The 16828-nt window shown below is 49.3% G+C and overlaps 1 protein-coding gene across 5 annotated transcripts in view; it reads left to right on the top strand.

Moving 5' to 3' along the window:
* STAT3 (signal transducer and activator of transcription 3) overlaps positions 1–16828 on the top strand; it is a 308823-nt gene that overhangs the window by 157543 nt on the left and 134452 nt on the right. For all 5 annotated transcript variants that reach the window (XM_063959434.1, XM_063959433.1, XM_063959430.1 and 2 more), the window contains exon 8: positions 12002–12153. In XM_063959434.1, coding sequence (XP_063815504.1) covers positions 12002–12153 — 152 coding nt within the window. The remainder of the gene's footprint in view (positions 1–12001; positions 12154–16828) is intronic.

The raw sequence follows: 16828 nt of genomic DNA, 5'->3' as shown, positions 1-16828 counted from the left end.
GACACCGTGGGTGTACCAGTCGGTTTATGTATTCCCTCCTCTGCCTCTCATACCAAAGGTACTGAGAATAATAAGAAAACGAGGAGTAAGAACGATACTCGTGGTTCCGGATGGGCCAAGAAGAGCTTGGTACCCAGAACTTCAAGAAATTATATCAGAGGACCCATGGCCTCTACCGCTCAGACAGGATCTGCTACAGCAGGGGCCCTGTCTGTTCCAAGACTTACCGTGGCTGCGTTTGATGGCATGGCGGTTGAATTCCGGATCCTAAAGGAAAAGGGCATTCCGGAAGAAGTCATTCCTACGCTGATAAAAGCCAGGAAAGAAGTAACCGCAAACCATTATCACCGTATTTGGTGAAAATATATTGCGTGGTGTGAGGCCAGGAAGGCCCCAACAGAGGAATTTCAGCTGGGTTGTTTGCTGCACTTCCTACAGTCAGGGGTGACTATGGGCCTAAAATTGGGTTCCATTAAGGTCCAGATTTCGGCTCTGTCGATTTTCTCCCAGAAAGAACTGGCTTCACTGCCTGGAGTTCAGACATTTGTAAAGGGAGTGCTACATATTCAGCCCCCTTTTGTGCCTCCTGTGGCACCTTGGGATCTCAACGTGGTGTTGAGTTTCTTAAAATCACATTGGTTTGAGCCACTTAAAACTGTGGATTTGAAATATCTCACGTGGAAAGTGGTCATGTTATTGGCCTTGGCTTCGGCCAGGCGTGTGTCAGAATTGGCGGCTTTGTCCTGTAAAAGCCCTTATCTGATTTTCCATATGGATAGGGCAGAATTGAGGACTCGTCCCCAGTTTCTCCCTAAGGTGGTATCAGCTTTTCACTTGAACCAACCTATTGTAGTGCCTGCGGCTACTAGGGACTTGGAAGATTCCAAGTTACTGGACGTAGTCAGGGCCTTAAAAATTTATATTTCCAGGACTGCTGGAGTCAGGAAAACTGACTCGCTTTTTATCCTGTAGGCACCCAACAAAATAGCACAATTTGTAGCACAATTCAGCTAGAGCATTCTGCGGCTGGATTGCCGCATCCTAAATCAGTAAAAGCCCATTCAACGAGGAAAGTGGGCTCATCTTGGGCGGCTGCCCGAGGGGTCTCGGCTTTACAATTTTGCCGAGCTGCAACTTGGTCAGGGGTAAACACGTTTGCTAAATTCTACAAAATTGATACCCTGGCTGAGGAGGACCTTGAGTTCTCTCATTCGGTGCTGCAGAGTCATCCGCACTCTTCCGCCCGTTTGGGAGCTTTGGTATAATCCCCATGGTCCTTACGGAGTTCCCAGCATCCACTAGGACGTCAGAGAAAATAAGATTTTACTCACCGGTAAATCTATTTCTCGTAGTCCGTAGTGGATGCTGGGCGCCCATCCCAAGTGCGGATTGTCTGCAATACTTGTATGTAGTTATTCCCTAACTAAAGGGTTATCTGTTGAGAGGCTCAGTTATATTTCATACTGTTAACTGGGTGTAGTATCACGAGTTATATGGTGTGATTGGTGTGGCTGGTATGAGTCTTACCCGGGATTCAAAATCCTTCCTTATTGTGTCAGCTCTTCCGGGCACAGTATCCTGAGGTCTGGAGGAGGGTCATAGTGGGAGGCGCCAGTGCACACCAGATAGTACCTAATCTTTCTTTTAGAGTGCCCAGTCTCCTGCGGAGCCCATCTATTCCCCATGGTCCTTACGGAGTTCCCAGCATCCACTACGGACTACGAGAAATAGATTTACCGGTGAGTAAAATCTTATTTTCTCTGACGTCCTAGTGGATGCTGGGACTCCGTAAGGACCATGGGGAATAGCGGCTCCGCAGGAGACAGGGCACAAGAATAAAAGCTTTAGGATCAGGTGGTGTGCACTGGCTCCTCCCCCTATGACCCTCCTCCAAGCCTCAGTTAGATTTTTGTGCCCGAACGAGAAGGGTGCAGGCTAGGTGGCTCTCCTGAGCTGCTTAGAATAAAAGTTTATTTTAGGTTTTTTATTTTCAGTGAGTCCTGCTGGCAACAGGCTCACTGCATCGTGGGACTAAGGGGAGAAGAAGCGAACTCACCTGCGTGCAGAGTGGATTGGGCTTCTTAGACTACTGGACATTAGCTCCAGAGGGACGATCACAGGTTCAGCCTGGATGGGTCCCGGAGCCGCGCCGCCTTACAGAGCCAGAAGAGCGAAGAGGTCCGGTGAAATCGGCGGCAGAAGACGGTCCTGTCTTCAACTAAGGTAGCGCACAGCACTGCAGCTGTGCGCCATTGCTCTCAGCACACTTCACACTCCGGTCACTGAGGGTGCAGGGCGCTGGGGGGGGAGCGCCCTGAGACACAATATAACAGATATACCTTAGGTTGGCAAAAAGAAATACATCACATATAGCTCCTGGGCTATATGGATGTATTTAACCCCTGCCATTTTTCCAGAAAAGAGCGGGAGATAAGGACGTCGTGAAGGGGCGGAGCCTATCTCCTCAGCACACAAGCGCCATTTTCCCTCACAGCTTCGCTGGAAGGACGGCTCCCTGACTCTCCCCTGCAGACCTGCTACAGAATCAGGGTAAAAAAGAGAAGGGGGGGCACTATTGGCAGCTAATAATAAAAACAGCAGCTATAAAAGGGAGTAACACTTATATAAGGTTATCTCTGTGTATGTATATGTGTGTATATATATATATATATATATATATATATATATATATAATATAGCGCTTGGTGTGTGCTGGCAAACTCTCCCTCTGTCTCTCCAAAGGGCTGGTGGGGTCCTGTCCTCTATCAGAGCATTCCCGGTGTGTGTGCTGTGTGTCGGTACGTGTGTGTCGACATGTATGAGGAGGAAAATGATGTGGAGGCGGAGCAATTGCCTGGGTTAGTGATGTCGCCCCCTAGGGAGTCGACACCTGACTGGATGATCGTATTTAAAGAATTACGTGACAATGTCAGCACTTTGCAAAAAACTGTTGACGACATGAGACTTCCGGCAAATCAATTAGTGCCTGTCCAGGCGTCTCAGACACCGTCAGGGTCCCTAAAACGCCCGTTACCTCAGTGGGTCGACACAGACCCAGACACAGATACTGAGTCTAGTGTCGACGGTGAGGAGACAAACGTAATGTCCAGTAGGGCCACACGTTACATGATCACGGCAATGAAGGAGGCATTGAACAATTCTGACACTACCACAAAGAAGGGTATTATGTGGGGTGTGAAAAAACTACCAATAGTTTTTCCTGAGTCAGATGAATTAAATGAGGTGTGTGATAAAGCGTGGGTTTCCCCCGACAAAAAACTGCTAATTTCTAATAAATTATTGGCACTATACCCTTTCCCGCCAGAGGTTAGGGCGCGTTGGGAAACACCCCCTAGGGTAGATAAAGCGCTCACACGTTTATCTAAACAAGTAGCGTTACCGTCTCCTGATACGGCCACCCTCAAAGAACCAGCTGATAGAAGGCTGGAAAATATCCTAAAAAGTATATACACACATACTGGTGTTATACTGCGACCAGCTATCGCTTCAGCCTGGATGTGCAGTGCTGGAGTCGCGTGGTCGGATTCCCTGACTGAAAATATTGATACCCTGGACAGGGACAATATATTGTTAACTATAGAGCATTTGAAGGATGCAATACTATATATGCGTGATGCACAGAGGGATATTTGCACCCTGGCATCAAGAGTAAGTGCTATGTCCATTTCTGCCAGAAGAGCATTATGGACGCGACAGTGGTCAGGGGATGCTGATTCCAAACGACATATGGAAGTATTGCCGTATAAAGGGGAGGAGTTATTTGGGGCTGGTCTATCGGACCTGGTGGCCACGGCAACGGCTGGAAAGTCCACCTTTTTACCCCAGGTCACCTCACATCAGCAGAAAAAGACACCGTCTTTTCAAACTCAGTCCTTTCGTTCCCATAAGTACAAGCGAGCAAAAGGCCACTCATTTCTGCCCCGGGGCAGAGGAAGAGGAAAAAGACTGCACCATGCAGCCGCTTCCCAGGAGCAGAAGCCCTCCCCTGCTTCTGCCAAGTCTTCAGCATGACATGCTGGGGCTTTACAAGCAGACTCAGAGACGGTGGGGGCCCGTCTCAAGAATTTCAACGCGCAGTGGGCTCACTCGCAAGTGGACCCCTGGATTCTACAGGTAGTATCGCAGGGGTACAAACTGGAATTCGAGGCGTTTCCCCCTCGCCGGTTCCTGAAGGCTGCTCTACCAAAGTCTCCCTCCGACAGGGAGGCAGTTTTGGAAGCCATTCACAAGCTGTATTCCCAGCAGGTGATAATCAAGGTACCCCTCCTACAACAAGGAAAGGGGTATTATTCCACGCTGTTTGTGGTACCGAAGCCGGACGGCTCGGTGAGACCAATTTTAAATCTGAAATCCTTGAACACTTACATAAAAAGGTTCAAATTCAAGATGGAGTCACTCAGAGCAGTGATAGCGAACCTGGAAGAAGGGGACTATATGGTGTCTCTGGATATCAAAGATGCTTATCTCCACGTCCCAATCTACCCTTCTCACCAAGGGTACCTCAGTTTTGTAGTACAAAACTGTCATTATCAGTTTCAGACGCTGCCGTTTGGGTTGTCCACGGCACCTCGGGTCTTTACCAAGGTAATGGCCGAAATGATGATTCTTCTTCGAAGAAAAGGCATCTTAATTATCCCTTACTTGGACGATCTCCTGATAAGGGCAAGGTCCAGGGAACAGTTAGAAGTCGGAGTAGCACTATCTCAGGTAGTGTTACGTCAGCACGGGTGGATCCTAAATATTCCAAAATCGCAGCTGATTCCAACGACACGTCTACTGTTCCTAGGAATGATTCTGGACACAGTCCAGAAGAAGGTGTTTCTCCCGGAGGAGAAGGCCAGGGAGTTATCCGAGCTAGTCAGGAACCTCCTAAAACCAGGCCAGGTGTCAGTGCATCAGTGCACGAGGGTCCTGGGAAAAATGGTGGCTTCTTACGAAGCGATTCCATTCGGAAGATTCCATGCAAGAACGTTTCAGTGGGATCTACTGGACAAATGGTCCGGATCACATCTTCAGATGCATCAGCGGATAACCCTGTCGCCAAGGACAAGGGTGTCTCTTCTGTGGTGGCTGCAGAGTGCTCATCTACTAGAGGGCCGCAGATTTGGCATTCAGGGTTGGATCCTGGTGACCACGGATGCCAGCCTGAGAGGCTGGGGAGCAGTCACACAGGGAAGAAATTTCCAGGGCTTGTGGTCAAGCATGGAAACATCTCTTCATCTAAACATTCTGGAACTAAGGGCCATTTACAATGCCCTAAGTCAAGCGAAACCCCTGCTTCAGGGTCAGGCGGTATTGATCCAATCGGACAACATCACGTCAGTCGCCCACGTAAACAGACAGGGCGGCACGAGAAGCAGGAGGGCAATGGCAGAAGCTGCAAGGATTCTTCGCTGGGCGGAAAATCATGTGATAGCACTGTCAGCAGTGTTCATGATGGCGTCCCGTCTAAACAAAAAACTAGACTTGTATTGCGCCAGGTCAAGGGACCCTCAGGCAATAGCGGTGGACGCTCTGGTAACACCGTGGGTGTACCAGTCAGTGTATGTGTTCCCTCCTCTGCCTCTCATACCAAAAGTACTGAGAATCATAAGGAGAGGAGTAAGAACTATACTCGTGGTTCCGGATTGGCCAAGAAGGACTTGGTACCCGGAACTTCAAGAGATGCTCACGGAAGACCCGTGGCCTCTACCTCTAAGAAAGGACCTGCTCCAGCAGGGGCCTTGTCTGTTCCAAGACTTACCGCGGCTGCGTTTGACGGCATGGCGGTTGAACGCCGGATCCTGAAGGAAAAAGGCATTCCAGATGAAGTCATCCCTACCCTGGTCAAGGCCAGGAAGGACGTAACCGCAAAACATTATCACCGCATTTGGCGAAAATATGTTGCGTGGTGTGAGGCCAAGAAGGCCCCTACAGATGAATTTCAACTGGGTCGTTTCCTCCATTTCCTGCAAACAGGACTATCTATGGGCCTAAAATTAGGGTCCATTAAGGTTCAAATTTCGGCCCTGTCGATTTTCTTCCAGAAAGAACTGGCTTCAGTGCCTGAAGTTCAGACATTTGTAAAAGGGGTACTGCATATACAGCCTCCTTTTGTGCCTCCAGTGGCACCTTGGGATCTCAATGTTGTGTTGAGTTTCCTAAAGTCACATTGGTTTGAACCACTCACCACTGTGGACTTAAAATATATCACATGGAAGGTGACGATGCTGTTAGCCCTGGCTTCAGCCAGGCGTGTGTCAGAATTGGCGGCTTTATCATATAAAAGCCCTTACTTAATTTTTCATTCTGACAGGGCAGAATTGAGGACTCGTCCTCAATTTCTACCTAAGGTGGTTTCTGCATTTCACATGAACCAACCTATTGTGGTACCTGCGGCTACTAGGGACTTGGAGGACTCTAAGTTGCTTGACGTTGTCAGGGCCCTGAAAATATGTTTCCAGGACGGCTGGAGTCAGAAAATCTGACTCGCTGTTTATCCTGTATGCACCCAACAAACTGGGTGCTCCTGCTTCTAAGCAGACGATTGCTCGTTGGATTTGTAGTACAATTCAGCTTGCACATTCTGTGGCAGGCCTGCCACAGCCAAAATCGGTAAAAGCCCATTCCACAAGGAAAGTGGGCTCATCTTGGGCGGCTGCCCGAGGGGTCTCGGCTTTACAACTTTGCCGAGCAGCTACTTGGTCAGGGGCAAACACGTTTGCTAAATTCTACAAATTTGATACCCTGGCTGAGGAGGACCTGGAGTTCTCTCATTCGGTGCTGCAGAGTCATCCGCACTCTCCCGCCCGTTTGGGAGCTTTGGTATAATCCCCATGGTCCTTACGGAGTCCCAGCATCCACTAGGACGTCGGAGAAAATAAGATTTTACTTACCGATAATTCTATTTCTCGTAGTCCGTAGTGGATGCTGGGCGCCCATCCCAAGTGCGGATTGTCTGCAATACTTGTATATAGTTATTGTTACAAAAATTCGGGTTATTATTGTTGTGAGCCATCTTTTCAGAGGCTCCCTTTCGTTTTATCATACTGTTAACTGGGTTCAGATCACGAGTTGTACGGTGTGATTGGTGTGGCTGGTATGAGTCTTACCCGGGATTCAATATCCTTCCTTATTATGTACGCTCGTCCGGGCACAGTATCCTAACTGAGGCTTGGAGGAGGGTCATAGGGGGAGGAGCCAGTGCACACCACCTGATCCTAAAGCTTTTATTCTTGTGCCATGTCTCCTGCGGAGCCGCTATTCCCCATGGTCCTTACGGAGTCCCAGCATCCACTACGGACTACGAGAAATAGATTTATCGGTAAGTAAAATCTTATTTTTTCGTTGGTACCGAAACCGGATGGTTCAGTCAGGCCCATTCTGAACTTAAAATCACTAAACCCCTTTCTTAAGGAGTTCAAGTTCAAAATAGAGTCCCTAATGGCAGTGATATCAGGTCTGGAGGAGGGTGAATTCCTAGTATCCCTGGATATCAAGGATGCGTACCTCCACATTCCGATCTGGCTACCACATCAAGCTTATCTGGGGTTTGCGCTGTTGGACGGTCATGTTCAGTTCCAGGCCCTCCCATTCGGTCTCTCCACAGCACCGAGGGTTTTCACCAAGGTGATGGCGGAAATGATGATTCGCCTCTGCAGACAGGGGGTGAACATAATTCCGTATCTGGACGATCTGCTGGTAAAAGCATTGTCCAAGGAGAAGCTGTTACGGTCCATAACACTCACGACTCAGCTTCTCAGGAAACATGGTTGGATCCTGAATCTTCCAAAGTCTCACATTTGGAACCAACCAGAAGGTTGTCCTTTCTGGGAATGATCCTCGACACGGATGTGCAGAGGGGGTTTCTCCCAGAGGAGAAGGCGTTGGTGATTCAAACGATGGTCCGAGATGTCCTGAAGCCAGCCCGGGTATCTATTCATCAGTGTCTTCGCCTTCTGGGGAAGATGGTGGCTTCTTACTAGGCTCTGCAGTACGGGAGGTTCCACGCTCTGTCCTTCCAACCGGATTTCCTGGACAAGTGGTCGGGATCCCATCTACACATGCACCAGAGAATACGTCTGTCGCCAAAGGCCAGGATTTCACTCCTCTGGTGGCTGCAATTATCTCACCTTCTGGAGGGCCTCAGGTTCCGGATTCAGGACTGGATCCTTCTAACCACGAATGCAAGACTCCGGGGCTGGGGCGCAGTCACTCAAGGGGAAACCTTCCAAGGAAGGTAGTCAATTCGTGAAGCCGGCCTGCCGATAAACATTCTGGAACTAAGAGCCATCTACAACGGTTTTCTCCGGGTGGCCCATCTTCTGAGAAATCAGGCCATTCAAGTGCAGTCGGACAATGTGACAACAGTGGCTTACATAAACCGACAGGGCGGAACGAAGAGCAGAGCTGCAATGGCAGAGGTAACAAGAGTCATCCTCTGGGCAGAAAAGCACGCGTTGGCGTGGTCAGCAATCTTCATTCCGGGAGTAGACAACTGGAAAGCGGACTTCCTCAGCAGACACTATCTCCATCCAGGGGAGTGGGGTCTCCATCCGGAGGTGTTCAAGGAGGTAACAGATCTTTGGAGCGTACCCCAGATCGACATGATGGCCTCTCGTCTCAACAAGAAGCTTCGGCTGTATTGTTCCAGGTCGAGGGACCCGTAAGCTGTGGCAGTGGACGTGTAAGCTGTGGTGCTGTGTAAGCTGTGGTGTGGGTATTCCAGTTGGTGTATGCGTTTTCCTCCACTTCCACTCATTCCAAGGGTTCTAAAACTCATAAGGAGAACAAGAGTTCAGGCGATCCTCATTGCTCCGGACTGGCCAAGAAGGGCTTGGTACGCGGATCTTCTGGATCTACTGCAAGAAGAGCCGAGGCCTCTTCGGGAGGACCTGCTGCAACAGGGGCCGTTCGCCTATCAAGACTTACCGCGGCTACGTTTGACAGCATGGAGGTTGATCGCCTAATACTAGCTCGGAATGGCATCCCGAAAAAGGTTATTCCTACCCTGATACAGGCTAGGAAAGGAGTAACGTCTAAACATTACCATCGAATTTAGAAAAAATATGTATCTTGGTGTGAGTCCAAGAAGTTTCCTGCGGTGGAGTTTCAACTGGGACGTTTTCTCCTCCTCTTACAAGCTGGTGTGGCTATGGGCCTAAAGTTGGGATATTTGAAGGTCCAGATTTCGGCCCTATCCATTTTCTTCCAAAAACAATTGGCTGCCCTCCCTGAGGTTCAGACCTTTTTGAAGGGAGTTCTGCACATCCAACCTCCCTTTTTATTGCCTTGGGACCTTAACGTGGTGTTGCAGTTCCTCCAATCGGACTGGATTGAGCCTCTACATGAGGTTGAAGTAAAATTTCTTACGTGGAAAGCGGTCACTTAGTTGGCTTTAGCTTCTGCTAGACGTGTGTCGGAGTTGGGGGCTTTATCATGTAAAAGCCCATACTTGAACTTCCACGAAGATAGCTGAGCTCCGGACACGTCAGCAGTTTCTTCCGAAGGTTGTGTCGGCATTTCATTTCAACAAACCTATTGTGGTACCAGTGGCTACTGACACCTCAATTCCATCAAAGTCCTTGGACGTTTGTAAGGGCTCTGAAAATATATGTGAAGACGACTGCTCGTCACAGGAAATCGGACTCTTTGTCCTGTATGATCCCAAGAATATTGGGTGTCCTGCTTCTAAGCAGACAATCTCTCGCTGGATTAGGTTCACTATCCAGCATGCGTATTCTACGGCAGGCTTGCCGTGTCCTACGTCTGTCAAGGCCCACTCTACTCGTAAGGTGGAGTCTTCCTGGGCGGCTGCCCGGGGTGTTTTGGCGTTAAAACTTTGCCGAGCTGCAACTTGGTCTGGGACGAACACGCTTGCAAAGTTCTACAAGTTCCATACTTTGACTGAACTTCAGATCATCAGAGGCCAATCAGTTCTGCAGGAACCTCCGCTCTCTTCCTCCTGTTCTGGGAGCTTTGGTACATCCCCATGGTACTAATGTGGACCCCAGTATCCTCTAGGACGTAAGAGAAAATAGGATTTTGGTTACCTACCAGTAAATCCTTTTCTCGTAGTCCGTAGAGGATGCTGGGCGCCCGCCCAGCGCTTCGTTTTCCTGCAATTGTTATCTGGTTCAGTACACCTTTGTTTTAGTTGAGTACTGCATTGTTACTTGGTAAGTAGTTTACAAGCTAAGTTAGCTTGATGTGCCTTGTATGTGTGAGCTGGTATGAATCTCGCCACTATCTGTGTTAAATCCTTCTTCTCTCGAAGAGGTCTGTCTCCACCTGCACAGTTTCTAGACTGAGTCTGGTAGGAGGGGCATAGAGGGAGGAGCTAGCCCACACTCTCAAACTCTTAAAGTGCCAATGGCTCCTGGTGGACCCGCCTATACCCCATGGTACTAATGTGGACCCCAGCATCCTCTACAGACTACGAGAAAAGGATTTACCGGTAGGTAACCGAAATCTGATTATCTATGTATGTGTGTATGTTCCAGCATAATTCTGAATGCCTGGAGCAATTTACACCAAACTTGGTACACATATGACTTACCCCCACAGTATTTCTTTCCAGATTGTAAGACACCCATAGCACCTCTAGGGGTGGGAAGGGGGTGACATGTAAAAATCCATAGTTTTCGGGGTCACTGAGAATAGTGATACTCCCCATGCAGTTTCAGTCCAAGTTCAGCTCCCATCAGCATGGAGGGTGCGAAGGGGTGAAAAATAAAATGGCCAAAATGACTGACATTAGTGTCAAATTATGCTATCGCTATAAGCATCAAACTGACAAGTACTGTATATAGCCCAGAGGCCCATTACATGGTGACCCCTGGGGGACCAGCTCCCGCATAGACTACACCCGGCACGGGTAATGAAACAATGACGGCGGTCTGCAGTGTGTGCAGGACCTGGGGTGGGGGATGGGGCAGCCCTGCTGCTGCTTTCCCCCATGTCAACAGACTCTCACACAGATCCACCCGGTCCAGTCTCTCCATGTTTAACATCCTCCCCTGCGCTCCACTACTCTCTTTCCGCCAGCTGAGATGCAGCGCGATGCGGCTCCGTCCCCAGCTACACAGCAGCAGCGATGATGAATCGCATCAGGGTCGCTGCTCCCTGTGACCACCCCCGACATAGCCGCTATAACTACTACTGTCACTGTACAGGCCACTGACACAAGGGGGCATGGTGGCACCGCTCCTAGGTAACACAGATGTCTCCCCGCCGGTGTACCCGGCGCTGGCTGCTGTGTCCGGCTTGGGGAGGGGGTGATCCCGGGAGGAGGTTCCCAGCACCGGGCGTCACCTCCGTCTCTGGGCTGCTCCCTCCGGGTGCTGCTGGCTGCTGCCTTGCTAGGGGATGGGTGGTCTTAGTTTACCAGGAAGTCCTTCAAAATGAAAGTTATAGGCACGGAATTACTTGAAATTCCATAGCGAAGAACTGGTATTCAGCTAGTTGTTTATAAACAGGGAAAATATTTGATGTTGAAGACCATTTGAACCGCCCACACAGCCCATTGTTAAAACAAACAGAAAAAGAACACTGATATGTGCGCATTTTAGAACAACAAATGTGCAAGGTCCATTTCCTCGCAGTTATATGTACAGCTACTGCATTTAAGGGAGTTCCTCTTCTCTTTTTGCTGGCTGTTGATTTTGTCATGTTTTGATCAAATCTGCTTTAAGTTATCACTGATATGTTGAAACACAGGGCAATGTGTGGGAAGTTTAATAGAAATTTTCTAAACTGTGTGGCCAACTGTCGTACCAGTATGGTACCTTAACCCCCTAAATAAAATTTTCTCACAGAATCACATTGTTGCAATACTGTTGAGGGAAAACCCTTCAATAAGCATTGTTTAAAACGTCTGTCCTTAAATTAAGTTTTCTTAGTGTTTAACTTTTGTAAGAGCAATACTAATGACCATTGCCATATATGATGGGATTGGTGCCATGATGTTAACTATAGAAGTAATTTGCTGTATTTTTGGCAGACCATAATTGGTGATCTGGCTGGTCTCCTGTCTGCTATGGAATATGTCCAAAAGACTTTAACAGATGAAGAGTTGGCAGACTGGAAGAGAAGACAACAGATTGCTTGCATTGGGGGACCCCCGAATATCTGCCTCGATCGACTGGAGAACTGGTGAGAAGAACAGTACACAAGTCCAAAAAAAGAAAAAGAAAATAGGGTCCTAGTGTCTTGTGCTGCCAGACAGCACATCAATTTAAAGGCTGCTTAAATGGATCTTTTGGTTGTATATTTCTCTGACGTCCTAGTGGATGCTGGGGACTCCGTAAGGACCATGGGGAATAGCGGCTCCGCAGGAGACTGGGCACAGCTAAGAAAGATTTAGGACTACCTGGTGTGCACTGGCTCCTCCCACTATGACCCTCCTCCAGACCTCAGTTAGAATCCTGTGCCCGGCTGAGCTGGATGCACACTAGGGGCTCTCCTGAGCTCCTAGAGAGAAAGTATATTTTAGGTTTTTTATTTTACAGTGAGATCTGCTGGCAACAGACTCACTGCAGCGAGGGACTAAGGGGAGAAGAAGCGAACCTACCTAACTGGTGGTAGCTTGGGCTTCTTAGGCTACTGGACACCATTGGCTCCAGAGGGATCGACCGCATGGAACCGGCCATTGATGTTCGGTCCCAGAGCCGCGCTGCCGGCCCCCTTACAGAGCCAGAAGCAAGAAGAGTCCGGAAAATCGGCGGCAGAAGACATCAGTCTTCATCAAGGAAGCGCACAGCACTGCAGCTGTGCGCCATTGCTCCTCATACACACTTCACACTCCGGTCACTGAGGGTGCAGGGCGCTGGGGGGGGGGGGGGGGTGCCCTGAGCAGCAATAAAAACACCTTGGCTGGCAAATATACCACAATATATAGCCCCAGAGGCTATATATGTGATAAATACCCCTGCCAGAATCCATAAAAAAGCGGGAGAAAAGTCCGCGAAAAAGGGGCGGAGCTATCTCCCTCAGCACACTGGCGCCATTTTCTCTTCACAGTGCAGCTGGAAGACAGATCCCCAGGCTCTCCCCTGTAGTTTTCAGGCTCAAAGGGTTAAAAAGAGAGGGGGGGCACTAAATTTAGGCGCAATATTGTTTATACAAGCAGCTATTGGGGGAAAAATCACTCAGTTATAGTGTTAATCCCTGCATTATTTAGCGCTCTGGTGTGTGCTGACATACTCTCTCTCTGTCTCCCCAAAGGACTTTGTGGGGTCCTGTCCTCAGTCCGAGCATTCCCTGTGTGTGTGCTGTGTGTCGGTACGGCTGTGTCGACATGTGGGATACGTGGAGGTGGAGCAGAGGCCGATAAATGGGATGTCGTCCCCTGTGGGGCCGACACCAGAGTGGATGGATAGGTGGAAGGTATTAACCGACAATGTCAACTCCTTACAAGGCTGGATGACGTAAAACAGCTGTGGGACAGCCGGCTTCTCAGCCCGCGCCTGCCCAGGCGTCTCAAAGGCCATCAGGGGCTCAAAAAAAGCGCCCGTTACCTCAGATGGCAGACACAGATGTCGACACGGAGTCTGACTCCAGTGTCGACGAGGTTGAGACATATACACAATCCACTAGGAACATCCGTTACATGATCTCGGCAATGAAAAATGTGTTACGCATTTCTGACATGAACCAAAGTACCACATAAAAGGGGTTTTATTTTTGGGGAGAAAAAGCAGCCAGTGTTTTGTTCCCCCATCAGATGAATGAATGAAGTGTGTAAAGTAGCGTGGGTTCCCCCAATAAGAAACTGGTAATTTCTAAAAAGTTACTGATGGCGTACCCTTTCCCGCCAGAGGATAGGTCACGTTGGGAGATATCCCTTAGGGTGGATAAGGCGCTCACACGTTTGTCAAAAAAGGTGGCACTGCCGTCTTAGGATACGGCCACCTTGAAGGAGCCTGCTGATAAAAAAACAGGAGGCTATCCTGAAGTCTGTATATACACACTCAGGTTATATACTGAGACCTGCAATTGCCTCAGCATAAATAGTGCTGCTGCAGCGTGGTCTGATACCCTGTCAGATAATATTAATACTCTAAGACAGGGATAATAGTTTGCTAACATAGAGCATATTAAAGACGTCGTCTTATATATAAAGGATGCACAGAGGGATATTTGCCGGCTGGCATCCAGAATAAATGCAATGTCCATTCTGCCAGGAGGGTATTAGAACCCGGCAGTGGTCAGGTGATGCTGCCTATAAAAGGCACATGGAGATTCTGCCTTATAAGGGTGAGGAATTGTTTGGGGATGGTCTCTGGGACCTCGTATCCACAGCAACAGCTGGGAAGGAAAAAACATTTTTACCTCAGGTTTCCTCACAGCCTAAGAAAGCACCGTATTTTCAGGTACAGTCCTTTCGGCTTCAGAAAAGCAAGCGGGTCAAAGGCGCTTCCTTTCTGCACAGAGACAAGGGAAGAAGGAAAAAGCTGCACCAGCAGCCAGTTCCCAGCATCAAAAATCTTCCCCCACTTCCTCTGACTCCACCGCTTGACGTTGGGGCTCCACAGGTGGAGACAGGTGCGGTAGGGGCGCGTCTCGGGAACTTCAGGGACCAGTGTGTTTGCCCACAGGTGGATCCCTAGGTTCTGCAAATAGTATCACAGGGATACAGGCTGGAGTTCGAGGCGACTCCCCCTCACCGTTACCTCACCTCAGCCTTGCCTGCTGCCCTCGGAGAAAGGTAGTACTGGCGGCAATTCACAAGCTGCACCTCCAGCAGGTGAAATCAAGGTACCCCTCCTTCAACAAGGCCGGGGTTACTATTCCAAAATGTTGTGGTACCGAAACCAGACGGTTCGGTGAGACCCATTCTAAAATTGAAAGCCTTGAACACTTATATACGAAGGTTCAAGTTCGAAATGGAATCGCTCAGGGCGATTATTGCAAGCCTGGAGAATTTCATGGTATTACTGGACATCAAGGATGCTTACCTGCATGTCCCTATTTACCCTCTTCACCAGGAGTACCTCAAAATTGTGGTACAGGATTGTCATTACCAATTCCAGACGTTGCCGTTGGTCTGTCCCCGGCACCGAGGTATTTACCAAGGTAATGGCCGAAATAATTATCCCGTACTTGGACGATCTCCTTATAAAGGCGAGGTCCAGGGAGCAGTTGTTCGGCGGAGTAGCACTATCTCGGGAAGTGCTACAACAGCACGGCTGGATTCTGAATATCCAAAGTCGCAGCTGGTTCCTACGACGAGTCTACTGTTCCTGAGTATGGTTCTGGACACAGAACAGGATAAAAAGGGTTTCTCCCGGAGGAGAAGTCCAAGGAGTTGTCGTCTCTAGACAGAGACCTCCTAATACGTATACAGGTGTCGGTGCATCAATGCACGCGAGCCCTGGGAAGGATGGTAGCTTCTTACGAAGAAATTCCATTCGCCAGGTCCCATACAAGGATTTTCCAGTGGGATCTGTTGGACATGTGGTCCGGGTCGCATCTTCAGATGCATCGGCGGATAACCCTGTCTCCAAGGGCCAGGGTGTCGCTGTTGTGGTGGCTGCAGAGTGCTCATCTTCTAGGGGGCCGCAGATTCGGCATACAGGACTGGGTCCTGGTGACCACGGATGCCAGCCTTCGAGGCTGGGGGGCAGTCACACAGGGAAGAAACTTCCAAGGCTATGGAAAAGTCAGGAGACTCATGTAAACGACAGGGCGGCACAAGAAGCAGGATGGCGATGGCAGAAGCCACAAGGATTCTCCGATGGGCGGAAAATCATGTGTTAGCACTGTCGGCAGTGTTCGTTCCCGGAGTGGACAACTGAGAAGCAGACTTTCTCAGAAGACACGACCTCCACCCGGGAGAGTGGGGACTTCATCCAGAAGTCTTCCAAATGATTGTACACCGTTGGGAAAGGCCACAGGTGGACATGATGGCGTCCCGCCTCAACTAAAAGTTACAAAGATATTGCGCCAGGTCAAGGACCCTCAGGCGATAGCTGTGGACGCTCTGGGTACACCGTGGGTGTACCAGTCGGTGTATGTGTTCCCTTCTCTGCCTCTTACCCAGGGTAATGAGAATAATAAGAAGGAGAGGAGTAAGAACTATACTCATTGTTCCGGGTGGGCCAAGAAGAGCTTGGTAACTAGAACTCCAAGAAATGATCTCAGAGGACCCATGGCCTCTGCCGCTCAGACAGGACCTGCTGCAGCAGGGGGCTTGTCTGTTCCAAGACGTACCGCGGCTGCGTTGGACGGCATGGCGGTTGAACGCCGGATCCTGAAGGAAAAGGGAATTCCGGAGGAAGTTATCCCTACGCTATTTAAAGCTAGGAAAGAAGTGAACGCTAACCATTATCACCGCATATGGCGGAAATATGTTGCGTACTGTGAGGCCAGGAAGGCCCCAAAGGAGAAATTTCAGCTAGGTCGATTTCTGCACTTCCTACAGTCAGAGATGACTATGGGCCTACAATTGGGTTCCATTAAGGTCCAGATTTCGGCTCTATCGATTTTCTTCCAAAATGGAACTGGCTTCACTGCCTGAAGTTCAGACTTTTGTTAAGGGAGGGCTGCATAGTCAGCCCCCATTTGTGCCTCCAGTGGCACCGTGGGATCTCAACGTGGTGTTGGATTTCCTGAAGTCGCATTGGGTTGAGCCACTTAAATCCGTGGAGCTATAATACCTCACGTGGAAAGTGGTCATTCTGTGGGCCTTGGCGTCGGCCAGGCGTGTATCAGAATTGACAAAAGCCCTTATCTGTATTTTATATGGGAAAGGCGAAATTGAGGACTCGTTCCCAATTCCTTCCTAAGGTGGTATCAGTTTTTCATGTGAACCAACCTATTGTGGTGC

This window comes from Pseudophryne corroboree, chromosome 3 (genome assembly GCF_028390025.1).
Source record: "Pseudophryne corroboree isolate aPseCor3 chromosome 3, aPseCor3.hap2, whole genome shotgun sequence".
Classification (NCBI taxonomy): domain Eukaryota; kingdom Metazoa; phylum Chordata; class Amphibia; order Anura; family Myobatrachidae; genus Pseudophryne; species Pseudophryne corroboree.
This window is presented reverse-complemented; position numbering and strand designations above follow the sequence as displayed.